Source organism: Macrosteles quadrilineatus, unplaced genomic scaffold (genome assembly GCF_028750875.1).
Source record: "Macrosteles quadrilineatus isolate MER2022 unplaced genomic scaffold, UCM_ALF_1.0 Scaffold_8__2_contigs__length_117827958, whole genome shotgun sequence".
Classification (NCBI taxonomy): Eukaryota; Metazoa; Arthropoda; class Insecta; order Hemiptera; family Cicadellidae; genus Macrosteles; species Macrosteles quadrilineatus.
In genome coordinates, this window is record NW_026542601.1 from 33195668 (window position 1) to 33208292 (window position 12625).

The following is a 12625-nucleotide window of genomic DNA, read 5'->3' on the forward strand; positions in this document are numbered from 1 at the left end:
TCTTTACATCTTTCTAAAAGCTTGGTTAAAACCGTGTAAGCCTAAAAGAAACAACACATGGCAGTAGAATAAGTAAACTATGCAACGTCGATAAAATTAAAGGGTTATGCTAATTACCGCATTGACTATGGATAGTAAAGCTGAAATCTCATTGGCATTGCAAACTTTATGGCCGCTTTAAAGTGAGATAGACTGAAATGAGTTGGCCTGCCTTTAATAGGATTAATTGATGGAGTATGAAAGAATCAACCACCACTTCTTAGCTTATCATTTTTTAAACCAGACTCAATCGACGATGTTAGTCATCAATGAATACATTTTTTCATTAACTACTACTCTGAATACTAACTCACAATAAAACAAACATAGGCTATTCATGCCAAGCAATGAAATCACTTTATTAGAACCTACCTGCAGTCAATGCTACGAAAATTAACTATACAACCATTAAGATTTTGTAAAACTTTACGATTCATAAAAACACAACTATAAAAAATTGCTATACTTGCTCATAACAGCATCCTGTACCGAATTTGGCAAAAGCTTAATCTAACGGACATTCGTAAATCGTGAACACATATAGTACAAAGTGTTTACTGGCTGTTTGTAAGTTTGACACATAGAAATAGTTATGCAAGTAAAAAATTAAAACTTCAATAAGGAGTTCATAAATTTAGCCTATCCTATAATATATAAAGAAAAGTAACTGTTCTTGTAATGGATAATACATGACTGTAGTTTGTTAAAAGAAAGCATTTAGGTCAAACACTTTTAATTATGTCATAAAGATCAAATATACTCTGAGACAAATTGGTTATTATTAATAAAAGTTTGTAATTTAAATGTCTTTAATCAAACTAAAAGTTGCAGGCACTTACAGGTAGTTGATATTAATTGTAAATTTTGCCGACGATAAAAATAAAAACGGAGCCTCCAAGCCTCCACCTCAAAGCTAATTATTTCAACAGCAAGCTTTTACATTAGGAGGCGAATTATTTTTTTAAATACCTTAATTTGGTAAACTTTATGATTCTGATCAATTAAACGTTTCTAATTGCGCAATAACCATTTGAAAATTGTTCACTACGTAAAATGTGATACTACTGATTCCTGCAGGATTAGATGTTTGTTCATACTTTAAAATCAGAATCTATTGCATATGGTAAAAAGTTTGTCTTTTAGTTCTTTATTTTGATTCAGTCCAAAACTATGGGAATTTGTTGTATGTATACCTAGAAAGGTTCTACCTTATTTCTAATCTTTAAGTCTCTAAGAGCTCTGCCCCCAGGCTTTCAAAGTTATCATTGTTAACTAACAAGAATAATTGTATTGATTTATTTTATATATACCTTTTATTTGGAGCACTTGCATAAAATTCGCTTGCCATCATCACATTTTTGCCTTCTCACCCTGTTGAGAAGGGCTAAAACTACTATTTTCACTGTAAAGATATCAAAGTTACCAACAGCCAGACATTGAATTTACCTAACTGTCCCACTCAGCTTTTATAACTTGTTCCTTTTCTTTGCTGATGTTCTGGTTGGCCTGGTCATTTTCAAACTCTACGAAGTCGTCAAATAAGCTCGGCCACGCCTCTGCGTCATTGTAGGTCGACAAGTCGTCGCCCACTGCCTCCGCTAGGTTGAGGAACATGTACCACGTGTCTCGTGGGATGCCTCGGATATGCGGATGGCACTGGAGGAACCTGTCAACCAATAAACAGCTGCTCAAATGTTTGTTGATTATTCTGAACGGAATAGTTGTTTGGATTTATTCTAAACCTTCACGTCTATCGCACTTTGATGACGGAGATCTGTTATGATTTGATGATTGATTCCCAGAATCTAGAATCTAATTTTACAGTCTCCTATTGCTACATATTGCCTTGGAAACTTCTCTAGGTAGATTCAATGGGGGAAAAGGTATAACCATAGACAAACCAACACCACAAGTAGACTTATCATCCCATTGTAAATTTTGAAGCTCGTTTTTCGTGTCTAGTTAATGTACGGTGACACTGGGCACTAGTGACGACGGATCTTTGTTTCTTTTATTTAAAGGTTAATGATTTGAGCTTTACTGTTTGGTTATATAGCTAGTGGACGAGTTGTTGTTTATGATTAGATCGTATTATTTCATGCGCCACGTCACTTTAGTGTACATTGACCAATTTATTTACATGGAGAGGCGAAGAAGGGACATATGTCTTTGCTTCGTCCGTTCTGTGTGAATTGGGCTTTAACCATTAGTCTAGACATACAGGAATAGGCATATGGAACTTCTCTGTTCTTGGCAAACAATATTTTCTATGAACAATCTAGTGGGCATGATTCAAAATAAATCCATTGCATGGCAGCACCATCAATGGATTCTACGTGTTAAATTAAGAAGAGAGTTATTTTTTCTGCACTGCAGCTTTTTCCGTACATATTGTGTCAAGAGTCAAGAGATTTATTGGTCTAAGAAGACAAGATGCTCTTTTTCACACTCTGTAAGATGTGTGCGATATAAGAGTCAGATTTATTAGGTCTTTTATTTGAATACCACTATTTTAACCATATTTTATATAGGGATAACATTTGCTATCAATCTGAAGAATGTTTTATTTTATAATAAAACAATATTCACAATTAAAAGAAACAACCTACCGTAGGTTCAATCTAAAAAAACTGTTAGAAAACGTTTAGCCTACTAAGCCTATTGAAAATAATTTTAAATTGATATCTTTTGAGTCCAGCCTAAATTGTAGGGTAAAAAGTTTACCAAAATCTTTTTGGCAAGTAGAAAGTTAAAAAAGTATTTCTCATATTCTACAGAAAAAGTACTTAATTTAATTGTTAGAGTAGGGTCAACTTAAGTGTCCTAATAAGGCTATAGTCTAATCGGTTGAGTAAAATCACCGTACCGACTGATCAATGACTTTAAACTTCAGTGATCCCCTAGTTAAAGTACGGTAATAAATTTTTAGCTACTTTCGTGACCCCATTGTAATTGATCCAGGTTCTTGTGACTCCTTTTAAAATAAGGGTTTTTTGTGTGATTCTAATTACTCCTTTAAAAATCAGTGGCATTAGGTGACTATTGGGCACCTTGCATTATGGTGATTTATAACTAAGCATGCTTCCACATTACACTCTAGTCACCTGAGCCACCGCTGCAGTATAGCCGGTTCCTGTCCGCAGAACACCAGTCTCCACAGGTCCATGGCCATGTCTGCCGCTAGTATCCTCTGTCCCGCCGCAGAGTCCAGGCCAAACCTGAACGTGAACCTGTACAGGTCCTTGAACACCGTCTGGTCTTCTCTAACCTCCGTCTCCAACTCCGCCAGTTTGTTCTGTATTCCCTTCAGCGAGTCGACGTGCATCGCACGACACCCCTTCACAAACTCCTCCCGTGTGAACCGACACATCTGCGATGCGTCCAGCTTCCACGCAAGCAGCAGCACACGGTACTCGTCTGGCGATAGGTTCAAATCCGCACAAAGCCTTTCAATGCCCTCCGCCTGGATTTCCTCATCAGTGTCTTTGTAGATGTCGAACAAATTATTGATACGAGTTTCCGAAACGGTCTTGCCGATTTTCACGTCCGACGCGCGTCCCACTCTGGTGTAAAACGTCCGAACACTTTTCTCGCGCACAGGCTCGCTGAGACTGTTTCCGTTACGTTGGTTCACACATTGGTCGGCGCACATGTCCCAGTTGATTTCTACAACATAATGTTTATTAGTAGTAAAGATGGAAATCATTTGTAATAGGCTAATGGCTGGTTATCTTAGCTGTTGATTTCAGCAGAGAGAAAGTGAGTTTATTGCTCCGCATTATAGGATCTTTTTGACATTGAGTTTTCCTTGGGCTAATCCAGCTGCTGGGAAAATGTCTGTATTTTCAGTGTATGTGTCTGTATTTTTTATGTTCAGTTTGTAACTAGAAATGCAGCCAAATTTGACAGCTAGGATACCAGCCTTTAAACTAATACAGTATTGTAAACTAGAGTAAACACCAAAACATACAACTTAGTGTCAAATGTGTGTATCTGTAATGTTAATCATATGTAAGATACATATCCAATACCGGTATGGCAAAATAAATACCTGGGTATTTAGCTAATACTTGTTTAATATAGGGTATTTTAAAAGAGTTAATAATTTAGAATATACTTGATGTTACACCCCTGTTTTATTGCAGATTGAAAATTGTATAATCTTCAATGAAGAAGAGTTGGCAAGAACTACCACAGCATCAAATTTGATAATACATTATATAGAAATTCTAAAACTAATCCATAGCACAAAATGACATTTGCTAGAACAATTCAAAATTGTCAGAAACAAGGGAAAAAATAATTACAGGTTATGACCACAACCATTTGGAAACAGCACACATGCGATGACCAATATTTTATAAAGTGAAACCCCCTTTTATCTCAACAACCTGGGTACGTATTATACAACTTACAATTTTAAATAACACATACAGGTTACTGAGTAGTAACCTGCATGTGTTATTAAGACCTGTAGTGTCTGTATGTGAGTGAGTACTCGGAGAATATTTGGACACCCTTAGGCTGTAATCTAAACATTGATTGCAACTCTACTACAGTCATACATGATACTATTTAAAATATTATTTGTTATAGGACAGTGTTTAAATTAAGATATTATCAATTTAGTTAAAACAGACCAAAACAATGTCTCCAAGACCTTTTGACAGTTCCTTGGCTTGACTCATAGTCCTTTGATAAGTTCAGCGGTTATGAAGAGACATAAGTAATTTTGAATATAAGACTCTTGAAATTTTTTTACCTCCCTATCATAAGTTTTAAAAATATGTTCTTCCTTTTAATGTTAGAAAGTATAGCCTAATTTTCAACTGTTATGAATGAAACAATCAATGTTTACACATTTTATCTTTTATTTGACTGAGATGGAAAACCAACAACTTGGTCAACCTGCATAAAATTGACTGAAGATTGGTCTGAAGATACAAGCCAGAAACAAAGTTAATAATGATGTATTTTGTTGAGCTAGATCTCATTAGGATTTTAATTTATTCTATAAAAGACAAAAAAGGGATAAAGAGTTTTATTTAATCAGTGATAAGACAGTGCTGGCCAGCCTTTACAGTTTTAACCAGTTTTATAACTTTTTATTCCATTTTAATTATTTTATCGACATGACAAGTTTCGATTAGCCTATTGTGATTTTGACAATATTTTAAAGAATCTTTTGTATTCATGAGTTGAAATTGTTTCAGCAAATTTTCCTATATAGGGAAGAAGTTATTGCCTTAGATGGCACAGAAAGACCTAGACCCGGGACCGATTGATTTTTAAAAATTTTTTATCTCTCAAATAGCAAAAACACTATTCTTCAATGAGTTCACTAACCAGCAAGATCAGGTAATAAAAACAAGGTGTTATGAGGTTATAAGAATTTGCAAAAATTGTTTGTTTATTATTTTCACCCTTAAAACTTGGAAATAACAAACTTTTATTAGGCACAGCCATTGTTATGAGCTAAAAAACAGACAATTTTATCTATTGAAGCATTGATGTACAATCAAAGGTTACAGAGAAAATTTAAAAAAAATGTACATTTAAAATTCCCATGTTATTCTTATGAAGTAAAAGTAAACTGCTGTAATTTGCTTGTTTATGGATATATCGCGGTAAAATTTGGCAAATTTATTTATTTCATACCAAGTTATATGTTACTGTTTACATTTGATGAAAAAACACTTTTCCCCTTCCCTGTAGCAGTAAACCTAAGTACAGTAAAAACTTAAATCTAGTTGCCCATTAAAATAGGAGAAAAATTGTTTAATAAAATATTTTAGTAAGAACCCAATCAGAAATATTTAAATCCGCAGGTTTACAATCAGGTTTACTGCAGGGGGGTATTTTATTGTATTTAAGTGATACTTGCTGCCAGAGCCTACTTGCTGCCACATTACTTGAAGAGCCCATTTCCATTTTCCATTCCATTTCCATTTCGTTTTGTCATGAGAGCCGAAACCCCCTGACTGCATACGCGGTACCTATCCTTTAGGACATACCCGGGCCCCATGATGTAGGCCGAAGCTTACGCATCAACCTTTAGCACATCATGGGCGGATGACTTAAGGTCATCAGGCTCGCCGGCTGCCGAAGCAGACCCTTCGGAAGGAGGGTTGCCCCTCAATCCTAACCAGGGATTCCGGCTGCTTGTTTAAGCGTCACTCCACCTGGGTTCCACTAGGTCGAGACCTAGAGGTCCATGGTAGAGCGCCCCGACGCATTTAGTGCAAGCAACACTCGGGACCTATCTAATCCCTGACAGGCAGAACCCGCCATCGATAGCCAGGAGGAAGGGGACCGTCAGCACGCTGTCCCTCCCATTTACACCGCTGCCCGATCGAGGCCTTACCCATTGCTGGGAAACCAGAGATAACCAGAGCGATAGATCCCCAGATACCCCTGGCGGGCTCGGACCCAGCACCCGATCTACTTCGTTTGCCCGTCAGACCCAACATCACTGCCAGGCCATCAGGGTTTCCCAAAAGGAGGCAGGTATAGAAGTGGGACCCACCCGGATGAACCTATCCACCAGAGGTGGCGACACCCTTGACTCAATTGAGGTTCCGGGAAGAACCCCCCACACTCAAGATAACCATACCGTCCGTGCTCAGAGACAGGGATTGGTTTGCATAAGTACCTACAAACCGTTGCCCTCACACTGCGGAAAGTTACGTTGCCCTTGAGTGTCCCCGTGAGCTGCGGGTACTTGCCCGTTTTCACCTCCAGGAAAGGTTACTTCCAAAGTCGAGGATTTGCCCACTGAATGCTGGTCGCACACAACAAGCAGGCCGAAGCCCAAAGAACCACAGACACAGGTAGGTTAGAGATTATGATGTACTTCCATCTCTCCTAGAGCTAAACACCCCTCCATCCTGGATAAAGGAATGTCACTGGGACCCGATGCCCAGTCGTCCATGTCTGTGGCCAACTTGAAAATGCCGATACCAACACGGAGCATTTACCTCCCCTCTGGGGGCTAGGTATTTCACCTCCCAGGACGAGGCTACTTCCAAAGTCGAGGATATGCCTCACAAAATGTCAGTCGTACACGACAGGTAGGACTCAGTCACAACCACAAGCTACAGGCAGGTGAAAGATCTATGAACTTAATCAACACTAGCAGAGCTGAACACCCCACCACCCTGAATGGAGGGAATGTCACTGGGTACTCTCACTTTGGGTAAACCCAAAGAGGCTGGCTTGTCCAGTCGTCCATAGCTTGTGGTCTACCTGAAGTGCCGGTTCCAACACCGGGCAATTACCTCCCCTCTGGGAGAGCTAGGGTCCGCGTGGTCGCCCAGGCCACGAACCCACGCAAGCGTGAGCCCCCTGCGGTAACTTGAAGAGCCCACCAGAAATCTCAAAAAAAGTCTGCAAGACTTTTTAACGGTACGATTGAAGTTAAAAGCAAGATTTGATGGAAATCATTAAGTTAGCCATAGCAAAGTAAGAAAAGAAGACCTTGATAACTTAAATAAATAAATACAAATTTGATTTTCTAAGAATCATTGTTTTATGGAGAATTTTGATTTGTAAGAATCTTTTTTTTTCATCAAGAACTAAGTTGAACTCATTACATTCCACCATTTAATGCGGTAATTTTCTAATGATTTCAAACATGAATGGAAACTTGTACTCATTGACATAACAGTTTGCCGTAGTCTACTGACCTTGTGTCTGTTTCTGAGTTGCTGGGCCGTAATTTTCCGATCGTTCAGCCTGGGGTGGAGGGCGTCCCTTCCCTCTGGAGAAACAGTTGCCCATTGGTCTCCCCTCACTGTCTCCCTCATTCAGCCAGCCCAGCGGCTCAGCCCCTCCCCACCTACAACAAACCTACGGTTAAGCTCACTGTTTAGAATAAATCATTGTCTAATCTCTCATAACTGTTATTTGTGCAGCAAAATGCTTCTAACTTCAGGGCAAAATGGTGGGTCCTTTATCAAACGAGAGTAAAGCCTTAAGAATCAATTTCATCAAGTCATTGAACACAAATTGCGCATTACATTATTGTCTACAGTTTCTGGTATGTAACAACTCAAATATGCCTATGTATGCACTCAACAGATGTACCTTACTAAATTTAGGTTAGAATTTTTTGTGAATGAGCTGCATTAACTTAATGAAGCAATGGGACTATGTCTTTACTATAAAGTAGACGATTAGGAAAAACATGAATTGAGATAGGGGCCTATTGTATGTTTTGCAAACTTCTAGTGAACAAATGTCACTTTATTTGACAACAAAGGCATTTTTGACGACTCTACCCTGACACCAACACTTCATAGATTAGGTAGTTTGAAGAAAAAAAGACAATTAAACTATAGCTACCGATGTAAGTAGACCTGTAAAGGTTAAGATGTAAGCATTGATGTACAAAACTAACTGGATCGGCCGCTAGGCTCCGCGACCTGAGCCAACGGCCGGGGTTGGTTTTAGATTTTGCAGGCGTTATGTGGGATTATGCGTCTCGCGGCCCCACTGCCACATCTTAGCATTTTCGCAGCCAGGACGGAGCACTCCATCCAGCCCTGTACCCTCCACTAAAACGTTGTACTTAAGACATTTTACAAACTAGCCTACTTAAGTTACTTAAATAAACTAGCTTAACCTCCTTTAAGCTTAATTTGCAAATACAGCTTAGAATGACCAAACGGTTGAGTCCTACACTACAAGTAGGCCTAACTTAATAGATTCTACCATTGTAATTTAAAGATAGCCTACGGTAAAACGCTTACCTATCCTACCAACTAGGGCTAGGCCCTATAGCCTAGGTAGGCTACATGAATGGGTAACAGAGTAGGTTTTATATATTATCTTCTGACAATAGAATGTAATAGTTAAATCTGATCAAGATCGGTAGTTCTAAATGAAGATTTATATTGAAAAGAAGCTGAACTAGGCTAGGAGAAAACTCAAAAGAGGCAAAGATATTGAAGTAAAATATGTTAGTTGCAAGACTGACTAAAATGTCTCTTAGACAAGAACAAAAAATGTTTGAATGTATTCCATTTAAAATTATATGGGACATAATTATAATACTCAAATGTGTTGCCTAACTAGGTACAGCACTGTGTTAAAAATGCATTGAAAGTATCTAACTTAAGTTAACTTAGAATGAAAGAAATCTACAAAATGAACTAGGTAGGCCTAATTTAAGTGAAGCTATTTACTGTGGCTATGAATCTGTTTTAAACAATAATTGTGACTGAAATATTTTTTCATTTAAATTGAGAGATTATAACTAGGAAATTATGACAAACTAAGACCCTAATTACAAAGACCAAGGGTCATAATTTCAAACAGTATTATCTTTCTGCTTAATGAAGTAAGAATATTTAATTTAAGTAAAGAATAGTATATTTACTCAGGAAATCCTATTGTAATGAATATCACGGCAACCCAGGAATAATTTTCTTTCACAAATTCCCATCGCTAGAGACAACAATACAAGACATTTTGTTCTAGCTCTGGCACTATTTTGACTTTTGAGGTTGAGTTGAGTGAAATTGAGAGAAGTTTCAGACTTTAGTTTAAGATCCAGGACCCACTGCACTGGATATGTTTTCTGTTTGTAAAGCCACTAAGCAAAGATGGCCAATTTATATGTAAGAGAGTTCAATAAACGTTATAAAGAAAAGTACAATGTATACAATATACTTTATGGTTTGGTTGGTAATAGATGACGTCTGCCCGTCTGCCCATACCTAGACTTTTTTGCAACATCACCAGCACGTGATTTCCAGAGGCACAGAGGCTGCTCATATGTCATCTCTCCTTTCTCAATCAGTGTTGGTCATTCGCTCACTTGGTAGGGTCGCCGGAAGACTGCCCCCCGGAAAACTACCCCCCCCCCAAACAGGTCCCTACGTCATATTGACGTCAGAGACCCGGGGGGGTAGTTTTCCAGTCACGGACACTCAAATTTAGTTGTCAAACAGTTCTAATCTAACCTAACCTAACCAACCAAACTTGCTGTAACATTTCGAAATTCTGTTTTATATTCACCACATGACCTTTCTATTATCTAATGGAATTACTCGAATTAAAATTAAAATTAAATAGCATGATTTGTCTAGGGGGGGTAGTATTCCAGTCGCGGACACGGCTTCCATATTGGTTAAATGGCAGATTTTGTGACGTCACGTTTCACCTGGGGGGGTAGTTTTCCGGGGGATAGTATTCCGCATCCCCACTTGGTAGTACCCCTAAAGGGGTAGCGGATTTTTATCCCCCTGGAATTTTACCCCCTGGGCAAACGTGACGTCACAAACCAGGAGGTAAAATTCCGACCGCGAACTTTTGAGTTTCGCGACATCAGCTCGATGGATTAAACGGGGAATTAAACATATATTTTCACGGTTGTGAATTAAAACAGAACACATCAAATTATCAAAACCTAAAATGTACGGCCCGGATTTTTACCCCCGGAATTTTACCCCCGGAATTTTTCCCCACGGATTTTTACCCCCGGAATTTTACCCCCCGGAATTTTACCCCCGGAATTTTACCCCCTAGTCAGATGTATAAATTAGTGAGAATGATTAATTATCTTCATTCAGTTTTAATTTAATAGTAAACATTTTATTATTAAGTAGCCTCTTAATTTATTTGTAACATTAACAAATCGAACATGTTAATAATTTTTATTTTGAGATTCGAGTATCAGGATTCGATCTTGCTGGACTGTTGGTTAATACGATCAAAATAAAACAGCGAATTCTGTTTACTTAGTTGAGATTACAAAATAAACTGTTTACAATTAATTAAAAACAGAAATAAGGAAATCAATAATTCCATTTATTTCTAAAATCGGCCAGGGGGTAAAATTCCGGGGGGTAAAATTCCGGGGGTAAAATTCCGGGGGGTAAAAATCCGGGGGTAAAATTCCGGGGGTAAAAATCCGCCCCGTACATCTTCAGTTATCTAAACGCTAGTTATATGGACAGGGGGTAACATTCCTGTTTATATCGCTAATCTAATTAATCACGCTCTGACTACTTTTATTAGACTTCTAAATCCGCGGGGTAAAATTCCGGCCTCGAACAAACTTTTGGCCACCCAGGTTACTACGTCATAGTGACGTCAGCTTTACCCAGGGGGTAAAATTCCAGGGGGATAAAATTCCGGCGACCCCCTCTAAAGGGCCACACGCTAGACACCGGGGAGTGCTGGTTCGTGTCCCGTGGGGATTTGTGGTCTCGTAGTTCCTCGATGGTGCTTAAGGACCACACGCTCAATAGTGTGAAGTGCTGAATTGTCATTGTTGTTGGCATTCTACCAAAAATATTTTTTTCCCAGAGCCATACTTTGTTTGTTTTATGTTACGTTAGCTTTTTCCACAGTTTATTATGTTGTTACCTATTGCCATGGTTTATTATTGTCATGTATAGTAAATTTATTGCTGTTAATTATTTACAATGTTGTCATTTTTATACTTATTTACTTTATTATAAATTTGTCCCATTTACTATAATCATGTATATTATTTTATTATAACTTATAAGAAATGTGACACTATTCATGTATATACTTCTGATGTACTTGATGAATAAAGATACTGTAATTTGAATTGAATTGAATTGAATTAATAAACAAAAAAAAATTGTTCCAGAAACATAAACACAAACTTCCCGCTTCAAAAGCTGGACGGTTAGCTTCTAGTTTTATTATAGACAACATATATTAAATTCTTGAGAAAATGTTTAATCTATGATCCTATCTTTCTCAATACATATCTAATGTATGTAGTAGCTTTGTCGTGGGACAAGAAAGTGAAAGTACTGTGAACAAAAAAAAAACAAGTGCGTTACAAAATGGCGGAGGTGTAAGTAAATGTCAATAATTGTGTCAGTGTCAGTTTGTTGTTTTGCAATGTTTTTGTGCAGTGTTGTGATGTAGTGTTCTTCAAGTTCCTTATTTGAAGTTTTTGATACCAGTGAGTGTAAAACTAAAAATAAGCGATTTAAATAAAGCCATGATGAATATAGCTCAGGGAGGGGAAGGATTCAATCTAAATGGTGAGTTCTCCTTTGTCACATAACCTTAAGTTGAGCTTACTTAGTATTAAAAAGAAACAGACAGCCATAAAGCTTTTGCTATATTTTTTGTAAGCTTAGGTCTTAGGTTTAATTTACAAACAATATGTTATGAAAATAATATTATTATTCATACTATACTCTCATAATTAATTTTAAAATCTTTGAATTAACTTTTTAGGCCTAGCCCACTTAGTTTGCATTTGCTATAGGCCTAAAGCCGCGTTAACAACAAAGTTTTTGACTAAGTTTTCCACTAGTCACGGCAATTAGTTGCTTTTTTCTACAAAATACAGCTCCTTTTCTGTCGTCCACCAGTGGAGAGACATGTTTTCCACTAAATTTTGGTGTCGGTAAAAAAGATCAAATTAAATCAAAGCATTATCTCTCAATAGACAATAGCCTACAATTGCTTATATGTGGTCAATGAAAGGTATTATTTTGGTTAAGCATTTGTCAAGGAAGAGTAGGCCTATTTACAATGGATGTAGAGTAGTTGCATGGTTAGGGTCTCTCCCAATATCTTCGGGGACCTC

General features: G+C 37.7%; 2 protein-coding genes across 2 annotated transcripts in view; one reads left to right on the forward strand and one right to left on the reverse strand.

The window, feature by feature from the left end:
- Positions 1–843: 843 nt before the first annotated feature.
- Positions 844–9541, reverse strand: LOC129000821 (DCN1-like protein 3). Its single transcript, XM_054427848.1, has 4 exons — positions 9419–9541; positions 7725–7876; positions 3144–3705; positions 844–1705 (listed from the first exon to the last, which is right to left on the reverse strand). Exons 2-4 carry the CDS (start codon positions 7816–7818, stop codon positions 1486–1488), a joined length of 876 nt encoding a protein of 291 aa, XP_054283823.1. The 5' UTR covers positions 7819–7876; positions 9419–9541; the 3' UTR covers positions 844–1485.
- A 2347-nt stretch (positions 9542–11888) lies between these two features.
- LOC128999673 (cytohesin-1-like) overlaps positions 11889–12625 on the forward strand; it is a 118438-nt gene continuing 117701 nt past the window's right edge. Inside the window, exon 1 of the mRNA XM_054426291.1 lies at positions 11889–12071. Coding sequence (XP_054282266.1) covers positions 12029–12071 — 43 coding nt within the window. The 5' untranslated portion in view covers positions 11889–12028. The remainder of the gene's footprint in view (positions 12072–12625) is intronic.